This window comes from Lissotriton vulgaris, chromosome 8 (assembly GCF_964263255.1).
Source record: "Lissotriton vulgaris chromosome 8, aLisVul1.2, whole genome shotgun sequence".
Lineage (NCBI taxonomy): Eukaryota > Metazoa > Chordata > Amphibia > Caudata > Salamandridae > Lissotriton > Lissotriton vulgaris.
In genome coordinates, this window is record NC_141696.1 from 1,136,316,720 (window position 1) to 1,136,329,025 (window position 12,306).

At 42.1% G+C, this 12,306-nt stretch overlaps 1 protein-coding gene across 1 annotated transcript; it reads right to left on the reverse strand.

Annotated features, from left to right (window-relative positions):
* Positions 1 to 4,991: 4,991 nt before the first annotated feature.
* On the reverse strand, positions 4,992 to 6,344 carry LOC147698390 (E3 SUMO-protein ligase KIAA1586-like). Its single transcript, XM_086936231.1, has one exon. It carries the CDS (start codon positions 6,342 to 6,344, stop codon positions 4,992 to 4,994), a length of 1,353 nt encoding a protein of 450 aa, XP_086792357.1.
* Between the last annotated feature and the right edge of the window lie 5,962 nt (positions 6,345 to 12,306).

A 12,306-nucleotide genomic window follows, 5' to 3' on the forward strand; every position in this document is an offset into this window, starting at 1 on the left:
TCCTAATAATAATAACATTTAAAACACGTACACGTATGTAGGAAAACTCAAGGTAGGGTTTTTATGGAATGCAGTGGCATGAGGACAGCCAACCTCCAAAGGTGGGTGTCCTACAATACGATGATTCACAAGGGTTACATCTTGTTTAAATAACAAACCAATTGTCCACCACCTGGCTCTGGGACATTCTAAACATTTATCCACTCCTTAATCAACAATAGACATTTGGCTATGTTTGGATATTGACTTATGAAATATTCTGCAGCCAAAGCAATGCAGCAAACTACTCGTATACTCATGATTTCCTCTAATTTTCAATGCCTTATGGTCCCTGTAAGCTCAGCACATGTTGTTGCAGTTACTTCTCCTCAAAGTAATGACAGGAAACATAGGATATATTTTGGGAGTTTATTTGATGAACTCCCCAGAGCAGCCTCTTTCATTAAGGCCTTCTATCCAACTGCCCTTGTACATTAATAACATTCTGAAAATATCTCAAGGAGTAAGGAACCTAACTTGCGGACCATTCTTTACAACATGCATCGGGCCTTCAGAGATTCTGCAATCTCCTTATTAAGTGTCACAAAATGAAACTTAAAATAAGAAGGTGTCCACACAATGTCCTTCCCCAGAATTAAAAAGGTTTGATACTCTCTTCTGACAGTCATTGTTAGAGGAGTGCCTGTTAGTTCTAGCACAATCTAGATTGGGGTACTGGACCAGGAACAGTTGTCAGGTAAAATTGCTCACTTGGAGATTGGGCTGGCAATAAAATCCTTGAGAGAATGCCATGCCAGTCGGGGCAGATGGAATAGCTGGGGCAGTTGGGATACTTACAAAAAGGGCCTGATTATGATGTTGGTCGGAAAAGCTCAAATGGACATTTTGATTTTCCTAAACCTTGTTGGAACCCATTGTAGTTGGCCAGGTGGAAACATTTCCAATCGACTGATTATTATGGAAAGGTAACTGTTCGGTCTTTCCAAATCGGTTCCGCCAGGCATTTAGAAACTTCGAGTTGGTCGAAGCAAAGTTGTATAGGTCTATGGCCCGTGTTTCCAACCGACGTCTTACAATGTCGGATTTGGACTGCCTTTCCGATTCAGACCGTACGAGACGAAAGGCTGTTGTAAACCAACTTTGGGGGCCCCTAGCAGGCCCACTTTCATCCTGAGGTCTCTGGTTGGGGATTTTGGGGGGTACCCTAGGGACCCCCCTGAAGAACCATGCACAGTGTGACAGGCACTATGTGGTGCCTGCCACAGGGTGCAAAGTTTTCCAAAACCACCTGTTTTTTCAATGGGAGCCTGTGTTGTCGGTCAGAACATAGGCTCCCATTGAAGTCAATGCGAGACTTTCGGAACTGTGTTCAGAAGCATCATCATCGGTCAGTCGGTACCTCGGACTGAGACTCTGTTGGAACAGATTTCGATAAGGAGTTGGGAGGATTAGTTTCCGACCTACATCGTAATCAGGCCCCCGTTTTTAATGATATTTCCGTTGTATACATGTCTCCAGCTATCACTGTTGTATAATTATGTGCTTTAAAATGATAAAGAACCTGGATTTTGTGGATTCAATCATCTGCTTGTTTCCTAAAAAAAATATTAAGGAGCCATCCTGCTGTGCATCAAATCATTATGTTTTCAGTACATTTTGATGCAAACATGTTCACTAAGATCTTGGCCACAGACCTAATGTTGTTTTTACCCATCTAGTCCACCCCAATCAGTACAGATTGATTTCAGGAGGCTATATACGAATGAATATAGCGTACACCCTGACATGTATAGACTTGGTTGTACTGAACAAGCTACCATTGATAATGGTGCCAATAGTCATGGAGAGGGCCTTTAAACAAGACATTGGAATTACTGTTGGCTTTGTTTCACATTAGAGGGATATTGAACAAGGTGATCTGGCCAAAAGGTGTGCTTAGTTGCATAAAGTTTCTTCCTCTCTGGAGCTGCACAGAAAGCAAAGAAATGACTGGCTGAAATGTTGCCCAGAATAATTACCAGTGGCTAAGAATAATTTAAGCATTCACGCATCACTGTGTTGCTTCTCTCAGTATGTACTCCTATATTTGACAGGTATGCCTAGATGTATGTCTTGCAGCTCACTATGCAGTGTGGTTCGAGCTTCACCTCCCTGTTAAGTCTTAGCAAAGATCAAACCAGTTTGGCATTGCTTATTGTTCAGTTCAGACGAGACACATCCTAGGAAGTCAGGTTGGACTGTTATTTACTGGAGAAGGACCACCCACTGCTGCTTTGTATATTGTTGCTCACTGTCTGGAGTAGCACAGAGAACAGAAAGTGATGGACTGGAATGTGTTCAGCAGTAATTACTGGAGCTTAATTAAAGTGTTCGATCAATTGCTTACTTGTTTCTCTCGGCATTACGCCCTAAGTGTGACATGTATGCCCGTACATGTAGCTCTTTGTGCCATCTTTGTATTGGTAGTCTGAATAATGTCTCACAGCCATGAGGAATACATGTGCTTAGTATGACAGACACTTTTTGATCTTGCAAGGTTTCACTTAAACTGCTACATGGTATTTTAATGACTTAAATAAGCTAGTCATTTTGCATGATTTTGGAGTTACATTTTCATGGGGAAATTGTGATCTCATACAGATGCAAACGAGGAGGAAAATGAATTTATAATATACCATAGGGTCAGGGAACTTTTTCAATGCCAAACTGACTCTAATGCCTCTTTCTGAGGTATCTACTGATTGTCTCCCAGTTTCTGGATTATATTTATGTACAATTAGCCTTGTTCTGTCAGACTGTACATTTGAGACAATGGTTTGGTAAACCCTTGTGTGTGATTGACAAAGCATTATTCTCCAAGCAAATCACCATTCAACAGGCTTTCGGATACAATGAGATTTTGCTTGATTTGCATTTTGAATGGCAGTCCCTAATTATTGGGCGATGTAGAAAGGACGAGATTTAGCTACCACCTAAGATATTGGAAAGATCACTAAACATAAGGAAGCATAAGTTTTAGGCAGCCGAATTTAAAATAAAATATTGTATCTGAATCTGGACGGCTTGCTTCACGGTGCAAAAGATGTATAAATCTTGGTGAGGTACATATTAGAGACAGTGCTCAATTTGTGCCGGTGCTTAGCACCAGCACTTAAATATCAGGGCCGGGGCTACACTTCTCCTTTGATGATTTCTTTTTGTCAGCAAAAATAAATATAATAGCTGCCTTTTTACCCAGCCGGCGGCCGCATCGTGTACTAATGTCTGAAGTCTGACTCATCATGTGGTGTATTATCCTGCCCGCAAGCCAAGTTGCAATTTAATTTGCGAGTGAGTGCCTGTCCGCCGGCCGGGCCCACGACTGCGACTCACATTTCTTCTCAACTCAATCAATAATCACCGTCACGAGAGTTAGGTAGCCCCTCGGCCCCCGGCCTGCCCAGGGCAAAAGCGAATATAAAATTGAATCAGTCAGTATATATATTATATATAAGCCAGCCAGTGCTTAATTTGTAAAATATGAAGTGCAGGTGCTGAAATGTTTGTCGGAGGCCACACCCACGTATTTCTGGCTCCACCCACTCCCTCCACTGGCCCCTCCCACTTACTCTATTAGCTCCACCCACATCTTCAAGTGGAACTGCTAAAAGTCAAATATAATAAATGAGCTGAATTTCAGAATGGAAGCCTTCGTAAGGTTTTGATAGGAGGTTGAGGTTTCCAGTGAACCATTTTGAAAACGATTAAAGCAAATGTGCATTTAAAGTACAAGTTTGGAATAAATTAGCTAAAACCACTAATGCATTGAGAAGGGAAAATTTCAGTGCTCTGTGTGCTGATTTGGGGAAAGGACAATACTGGGGGTAGGGCATGCCATTTTTAACAGAGTCTATGATTTCAAAGGTACAACTTTGACATAGCTTAAGTTATGTGACCAAATAAAACAAAATGTTGTGAAAACACTAGTCCAAACAGATAAACTGAATAAAATCATGCAATACAATTGAATGAGTCAGCCACTGTCACTTCCAGTGGCCGAAGGGGGTATATGGGGTTAATCAGTATAGTGGAATATTCCGTTAAAGCGACTGCTTTAGAGAAACCCCCCAAAAACAGGATGACTACCAATTGGGCTAGTTACTATAAGTTATTCCACTGGAGCTATATGTGCATTTATTAGACATTCAGAATAGTAAAAAAGAAAAACATGGAACTATCTAGTTCTGTATGATGACACAGGCAACACAGATTAGAAAAGAGGCATATGTTCAAAATATGTATTTTTTAATAAAGATTTGTATCTTAAGATAAAGCAAAGAAAAATGTGATCTCCACCAAAATGTCCTTGAGGTATATCTAAGGCAAAGGAATAGGTAGGTGCTGGGCAGTTTGAATTTTGATGGAATCTTAAATAAGTCATACCTATTAGTGCAAAATAACCAGGCATAGTGCCATTACAAAATGTAATTATAAAAAGACAAACTAACTAAAAATAAAATATATAAATACAAATAAATACATCTCCTAAAATGAAAAAACAAATAATCAAGTTAAGTGTTATAAAAACAAAATAAATAAAATATATTAAATAGAACAATAAATATAACATCCAAACAAGGAAGACACATAAATATAACAAAATAATAAATACATTGACACCGTCATCAAAGTGGTATAAATGCAAATAAATAACATATATAAACTAGAACAACTAAATATCCTGACACAGTAAAGCCTAACTTTTCCAAAACATTGCAATGATTATGACGCACATTTTGTCACTTGAAATGGGCTACATCTATTTCTCTAGAAAACCCCACAAACAGTCTAAATTGCTTGTGTATTCCAAGTTCTCCTCTTTCCTTGCTTTACTCCTAGTGTCATCTGCTGATCTTCTTCCTTTTGCAAGCCAGGACTGAACATAGGGGAATTTATTGAATCTCCTAAATGGTGGACCAACAAGATTTAAAAACATTAAAGAAGATATTGTTTCAGTCACCAATGATGCTCTTGTGGATGTGCATATAAGATTCATTTGAGAAAAAGCCCCGCTCACATTCTGCAGTACTGATAGCAATAGTGTGTATGGCCATCAAAAGTTCCTTGAACTGCCTTTTAATTTCTTTGCCTCCAGATTCCTTATACTCTCTGTAAGCACATATGGTTTCTAGGCTGGCAATGTTGAATCTTTTACACAGAGACTCAATATGTCTTTCACCATAAAGAACAGGTAGCTCATCGGGCCAGTACTGTTTGTATAAAACTTTCACTTCGCTAATCAGTGTATCATACTCAGCATTTTTGTCAGCAGAATTAGTTCTTCCTGTAGACAACAAACAATGTCTTAGATTTTCTGCAAGGCTACAAAAAAACTGACCCTGTTCAATGATTTTGTCAGTGGTCTTTCCTTTGTGCAGCACCACACCTTGGAATACATTTTCTTCCATGGCCTTTTTACATAGTGAGAAGTGGTTCCCCTGCCTGTCTACCATTGCCTCAAACACTGCTATTTGCCGACAAATAGCCCGATGAGAACCAATGACTGTAGAATCACGTTTCTGTAACTCGAGTGATAACTCAGATAACTCCTCCTGAAGAGCATCATACATGAGGCAAAGATTAGCAACAAACTGTATAGATGATAACCGCCTTCCTAGGCCTGTGTATATATTTCGTGTTGAACTTTCACAGGAACCATCATCAGCTGCACTAGTAAAGTGCTTGTAGAGAGCAGGATAATCATTCCAAATAGCCTCCACTGTTCTGAAGCTAGATGCAACCCAACGAGTATCTAACACTCTACCTATTCGCCAAAGCTGAACGTCAAGAGCTTCAGCATACTCCTTTAGCTGCAAAGGGTTTTTAACAGAGGTGGAAAATAGAGAATACAGCTTATCGAGTACGTTTTTGAAATGATTTGTATCACCAATATCTTTCATTACATCATGAACTGCAAGTTCCAGGCGATGTGCTGAGCTGTGCCAGGCTACAATATTGGAAGAGATTTTTTCTTGCAACCTCTTCACAACACCACTGTGGCGGCCAAACATGACTGAAGCTCCATCACAGGCAACTGAAACCATGCATTTGGATAGAAAGCCCTCACTTATATTAACTGGGTCTTTTTTTAGTGCAGACAGTAAACTGTTTACTATGCCATCAGCTGACAAATCACTCAGCTCAATTAAGTCAACAAACATATTAGCTGGGTATTCCATGCCAGGTAGCTGCATTCCTATGTACATAATTGAGGAACTTTTCTTATTTAATGCAGTGGCTTTATCTCGTAACAGACTTACTTTTGGGGAAAGCTCATTAATGTTGGCAAATATCTTCCTCTTCATTTCTGAGGATATGTGGCATTGTATGTGTGAGCAAGTTACATTGGAGTGCAAAATTCGACCCATATCTTTTCGATTCAACTGGTGGCAGCCTCTCTATATCAAAACCATACGCTGGCCTGTTTCGCTTTGCTTCCTTATAAGCTACACAGAATATTCTGGCTGTTGCTGACATTTGTACAGATTGCGCTTTTGCAGTTACTTGCAATAAAGGATCTCTCTTAGCGTTTTCTAGGATTTTTCAAGTTGCAACATGAGCCTTGCTTAGTGCATGTTCTCCAATCTTTTTCCTCAATGACTTCTGCTGTTGTTCTATTTTGGTGCCATATGCCTTCACAGTAGAGTCAGTCCATTCTTTGGAAAATTTCATCCCCCTGGATTTCTCAGCACCAAGATCACTGACTTGTTGACACACAGAACAGCCAAGGTTAGGGCCTTTAACAATTAACCATGGATGTTTGCGTTGGAAATATACTTTTTGGTCATGTTTCAAACCTTTAGGATGAATTCCTTTCCTAAAAACTCTGTCTGTATGTGGTTTCAGTGATAATATGTCAGACTGTTTGCTAGTGCTTGGAGTTTCCTTCATCTCTACAGCAATCTCAGCAGCATGATGCTGCTCCTCTCTAGGCGGACTATCTTGTGTCTTTTCTTCTGTAGGGGTGATGATAACGATGCAGCTAGTAGTGGTGTCGCTCTCATCATCTAGTGCCTTCTCTCGCACTTCATCTTCCTTGTTCCCTTCATTCACTGGAAGTGCATGGTCTTTTCTAGCAAGTTTGCTAGCAGGCTCCTCATCAATCGTGGGCTTACATTTTGTGAAGTAGCTTGAAATCTTCTTCTGTCCACTGTGTGATATTCTATGGAAGCAAAGTGAAAGAAAAACCGCTAGACATGTGCAAAGTTTGATGTCAATTCATGTAAGTAATATGCACAAATATTATTTATTTGCTGGTTGCACCAAAGACATTTCTGCATCTGCACATATATTATCCATGATAACTCAATTGAAAAGGATCCTACTGTGCCCACCTGAATTTAGGCCTTTTCCAAATCATACCCCTAGCTGCCCTGCAGCGTTCATTCAAAAGACACACAAAATCTTTAAAGTTAGCCTCACTTGTAAGTTTTTGCTTCTGGTATTACAACAAAAGCTGGGCGAGGTGGCAGTGTGCAGATTTAGTTACACACTGCATTTTCACAAAAATGATGAATTAATCAACACTCCGTCTCTTGGCCAGACTGGGAGCCCACAACAACCCTGGCAAGTTGTTAGACCAGCCCCTTACGGTGTGTATCAAGCGAGCACAGCAAGCTTAACGACTGCTGGAGGTCTTTGCATGGGGTCGAATTCTCACCTCAAGAACATTTTGCAAAAAGAAAATCCAATGGTGCACAACACATTTTCAATTACATATTAGATGTATTAACTTTCAAAGCAAAGTAAATCGTAAATGATGACCTGATATAAGCACCACCTAGGCCAGAAAGCATGGAAATCTCGCCTAGGCTGGGCTGTCCTGTCCTCCTCCTGAGTCCTGCTGAAACTGCAAGCAGACAGCAGTACGCAGAAGTACACAACCAGCTGAGCATCCAGTCAGTGCCTAGCTAGCTAAGCTAGCAGTGTCGTCCCTGTCGACCGGCCCACCACCAATAACAGTAAGCATTAAGCAACTGTTAAGCTGCATAATTAAGTTGTAATTTCGTAAAGTAACTAAACTATGCCAATTTATGCCGAATGCCATCACCGGGCGCCGGGCGGGTGGTGTCCGTCCAGACACCTGACCTTCCCCAGAGCATAAGAAAACGATCATCATTCATTTACAGACATGAATGAATGATCAAATACCCCATCATCATAGAACGTGGCACTGAGGTGCCAACGCCACCGGAGAAGGGCGCTGTGTGTGATGATGATATGAGACATGAAGGCAGGGGAGGGCGCTGGGCCGCTGGAGGATGTCACAGTCACTTAGGTTCAGCTGGGCTGGGCTCGGGCCTAATCCCACAATAGTTAGTGGCTCTGGCTCGTTTTCATGTCAGGGTGGCTCTCTTCTCTTGTAATTGTAGGCAGTACTGATTGTAGGGCTTCGTGTGTCGTGTCTGCTTCACGCAGGCTTGGTGGCAGTGCACCCTAGTTTAGCAATCTGGATTTATAAAAGCGCACCAGTCTGGCGCAGATACCTGTCTTTATTTGGCAAATGGCGTCAGTCACATGTCAGGTGACACGGGAGTGACTGACTTCGGTCACAGCCCTGCCCACCTGTAATGACCAGATTCTCGGACCAAGAATTACCCACTCACCTAGATGCAACCAAAACGTAACACCATCCCTTCCCGGATCCTCTTTACAACAGTTCCTGAGTACTTACTCAGAATGGGGAATTCGCAATATACAAGCTTATACCATCAAAAACACTGCTAGATCTAAGGGATTACTATGATTAGTCACTAATAACTACGGAATTCCATGTCTCATCCTATGATCTCACCTTATAGCCCCACGACAATCTGGCCCGGGCTATTCTACCCACCTTCTCATATCGGAGAGCAGCTCACTCTACCACACCAACCACAATTGGTGTTCTCATTAACGCCCTATCTTGCGCAATCTCATTAAACACCAATCACAATTGGTGTTCTCATTAACGCCCTATCTTGAGCCATCTCATTACACACCAATCACAATTGGTGTTCTCATTAACGCCCTATCTTGAGCGATCTCACTGTCCTATTATCTCACCTTATAGCTCTGCGACAATCTGGCCCGGGCTATTCTTCCATCCTTCTCATATCGGAGAGCAGCTAACTCTACCACAACAACCACAATTGGCGTTCTCATTAACACCCTATCTTGAGAGATCTCATTACACACCAATCACAATTGGTGTTCTCATTAACGCCCTATCTTGAGTGATCTCATTACACACAAATCACAATTAGTGTTCTCATTAACGCACTATATTGAGCGATCTCACTGTCCTATTAATACCTTCTGCTCTCTCTTTATTGGGAAGTTCCTAAGTACCTAATATTCACTGGAAGTTATTTACTATCAAAACTACCCTGTCTTCCATTTCTCAGTTACCTGTAAGAAGGGAATTGCCCATCCTTCTATACGACAGCACCTGGCTAAAAAGAAAGGTTAATTCTGTCTTAGTAAACAACTCTCAAGTGCAATTACTACGTATTGGGGCCTCTTTACACACTAATAGGATGACAAGGAGGAATAGCAATATAGATGAAAGGGAAAATAATTAATCATGAGAATGCACACATACACACCTAAAAGATACACAGATCTGACTAATGCATTTGCAGTTATTCCCTGATCATAAGCAGCACACTTCACTGTCTTCAGTTACCTGTAAGAAGGGGATCACCAGCCTTCTGTATTTCAGCACCTGGCTATGAAAAGACCACTTACTCCCTCCCAAAGGAAAACATACAAATGATACTAATGCACATTGGGGTCTCTTTATTAGAATGACAAGAAGGAAGCTTTATTACTAAAATAACAATTACCAACATATTCACACATAGCTGAAAGGAAAGTGATTCATTATAGCTAATCATTGGGGTCTTTATTAGAAAGAGAACAAGACAAAGAAAACTTTGCAATAATACAGTAGGGAATTATTGATGCAAACAGGAACCTAAATATAACCTAGAAAACAAACGGGGATGTTAAGAAGGGTCCAACTGTCTGTTCCTCTCTCTGGTGGAATCAGGACTCTCTCTCCTTCATCATCACCAACGTACTAGCTTCACTCCACTTGTTCAAATGTAAATTCATCGTCTGCTAACAATTCCAACTCTTCCATCTGCCTGGTAACTGCTCCACAGATCAGCTGTCCAACTCACAGCTCCAGCTCACAGCTCCAGCTCTCAGCTCCAGCGCTGCAAACCAACTGACTTCTTCAATTCCAAAAACCATCTGACCTCTCTGCTCTTCTGTTCTCTGATAATATGGGAGGCTCTCTGCTCATGGAAATTTCCTGTACCAAGCCCCGCGCCCCCTGCACGCCCACAGTGGCCAGCTTTAGTTGCGTCTAGAGCCCGGGGAAGTAAGCACATTCCTTCGATAAGGGCCGGTCCTCACCGGTTTCTAACTAGTGAATAACAGTCTCAACTCTAAACATCACTTCTGACCTACAAGCGCCTCAGATAACTGAGGCAGGAAGACAGGATGACTGCTCTCTAGTTTAGGCCTTTAGGCCCGAAAAGAGGCAAAAGAAACATAGAATCATGCCAAAGCCTATAGGCAAACACTGCAAATAGATAAATACTGCATAATGGCTACCCTCTAGTTTAGGGCTCTAGGTCCGAAAAGAGGCAAAAGAGACAGAATCATGCCAAAGCCAATAGGCAAGCCCTACAAATAGGCTAAAAATAGGGATCTAACCACTATACTAGGATGGTAGTAGACCAAAGTCACCATTACTCAGAAATAAACCAAATTATCCGGTCACTACACCGCCTCTCAAAGAGACTGACCGATGGACCGTCTGAGAAATTTCCTGATTTGATATCGATATTTGCATCTGTGCCATTTTTCTTGGAGAAGAGGCCTATTTCGGCGTTGTACTGGTTTGTACCAATGTCATCATGTATGCAGTGCCTTGAGTCTACCATTTTAGCATCTGATACCGGGTCTGTGCTGATTTCTTGACCAGGCGGGCCCCACAGGCATGCTGGCCCCACCCTTCACATTGCTGCATATATTCTCCCCGGAGAGGAGGCCCCATATACAGTGCATGAATTAAACATTAATGTGATGTGCGACACTCTCCTGCAAAGGAATTATGCTCCAGTGTGTGTTGTTGTGCCACTGTGATCGTTGTGGAAGCTTTAAAGAATGCGAAGTTACATCACCTATTAATGCACAATCCTGTCTCGGGCAGGCACATTTCTCCAATTCAGTTTGTATGAGGGATACATCATAATTGTGTATGTTCAAAGGTAGCATACAGTGGTTAGCAGTGGGCACTTAGAGGCGAGCACTTACTTCTGGTGACCAAGATTCTTTTTTTCACCTCCCGTTGAAGGTGAACCAGAAAAATTACCTTTTCCTATTCCTTCATGGGCTTGCGTCCTAGACTCAGCCCTTTAACAACCGCAGGCCTTCACACGGTTTACTGTGTCCACCAGATCTCTGGACTGCTCTCTTCCACCCTCGGCTCAGTATCACAGCTTATTTGTACAGTGCGTACCTCTAGTACTGCTAAAAATCCATCTGACACGAGTGCACACAATTCAGGACACTCCTAGGCCAGACTGATATCTTCAGCAGTATGGGCTGCACTCACACTCGTGCCAGCAACTAGAAAATTACTCGTTTGTTGTGAGCTGCATTCTGATTGGTTGAGCAGCCAGGGATCCGATCCCCAACTTACATGATGCTGGCGAGAGTGCTAGAATCTATCTCATGGCTCTTCTGAGACCCCAGAGTTATTAAGGTGCGGTCAGAATTAGTGTGCAGCAGTGTTGTGAGGGAGGTGCAGGTGGAGGCAAAAGGGAGAAGGTGAGACAGGAGCACGAGACCTTCAAGGGGGCAAGGGGAGAGTCCACCAATGACAGAATGCCAAGGACAAGGATACCATTGGCCTGAAGCAGGCTGGCAGATGAGGGTCATAATCCCATAGGCCCCTGTGTGATGAGGATAATACCCACTGCTTGACACAAAGAACAGAATACACTACCAGTGCTTTCCGATGATGGTCTCAGCGAAACCACACACTTATACATTCAATAATAAAATAGTTCAAATCGGGATAAAGAAGCATGTCACCTGACCTGAGCAGCTCTCCACGCCTGCTTCCGGAATACCTGCGAGTATTACTGATTCACCTGTTCATTTGATCAACTTTCCCCAGTGTGAGCCCTGAGCCGAGATTACACACAGCACAAAAGCAGGGTTGTTGAATGCACACTTCTGGATGTCAGAGGACCCTACCCTCACTCC

Excerpts from the sequence above, each read along its gene's own strand:
- LOC147698390 (XM_086936231.1), bottom strand. The coding sequence starts at position 6,344 with ATGAAGAGGAAGATATTTGCCAACATTAATGAGCTTTCCCCAAAAGTA.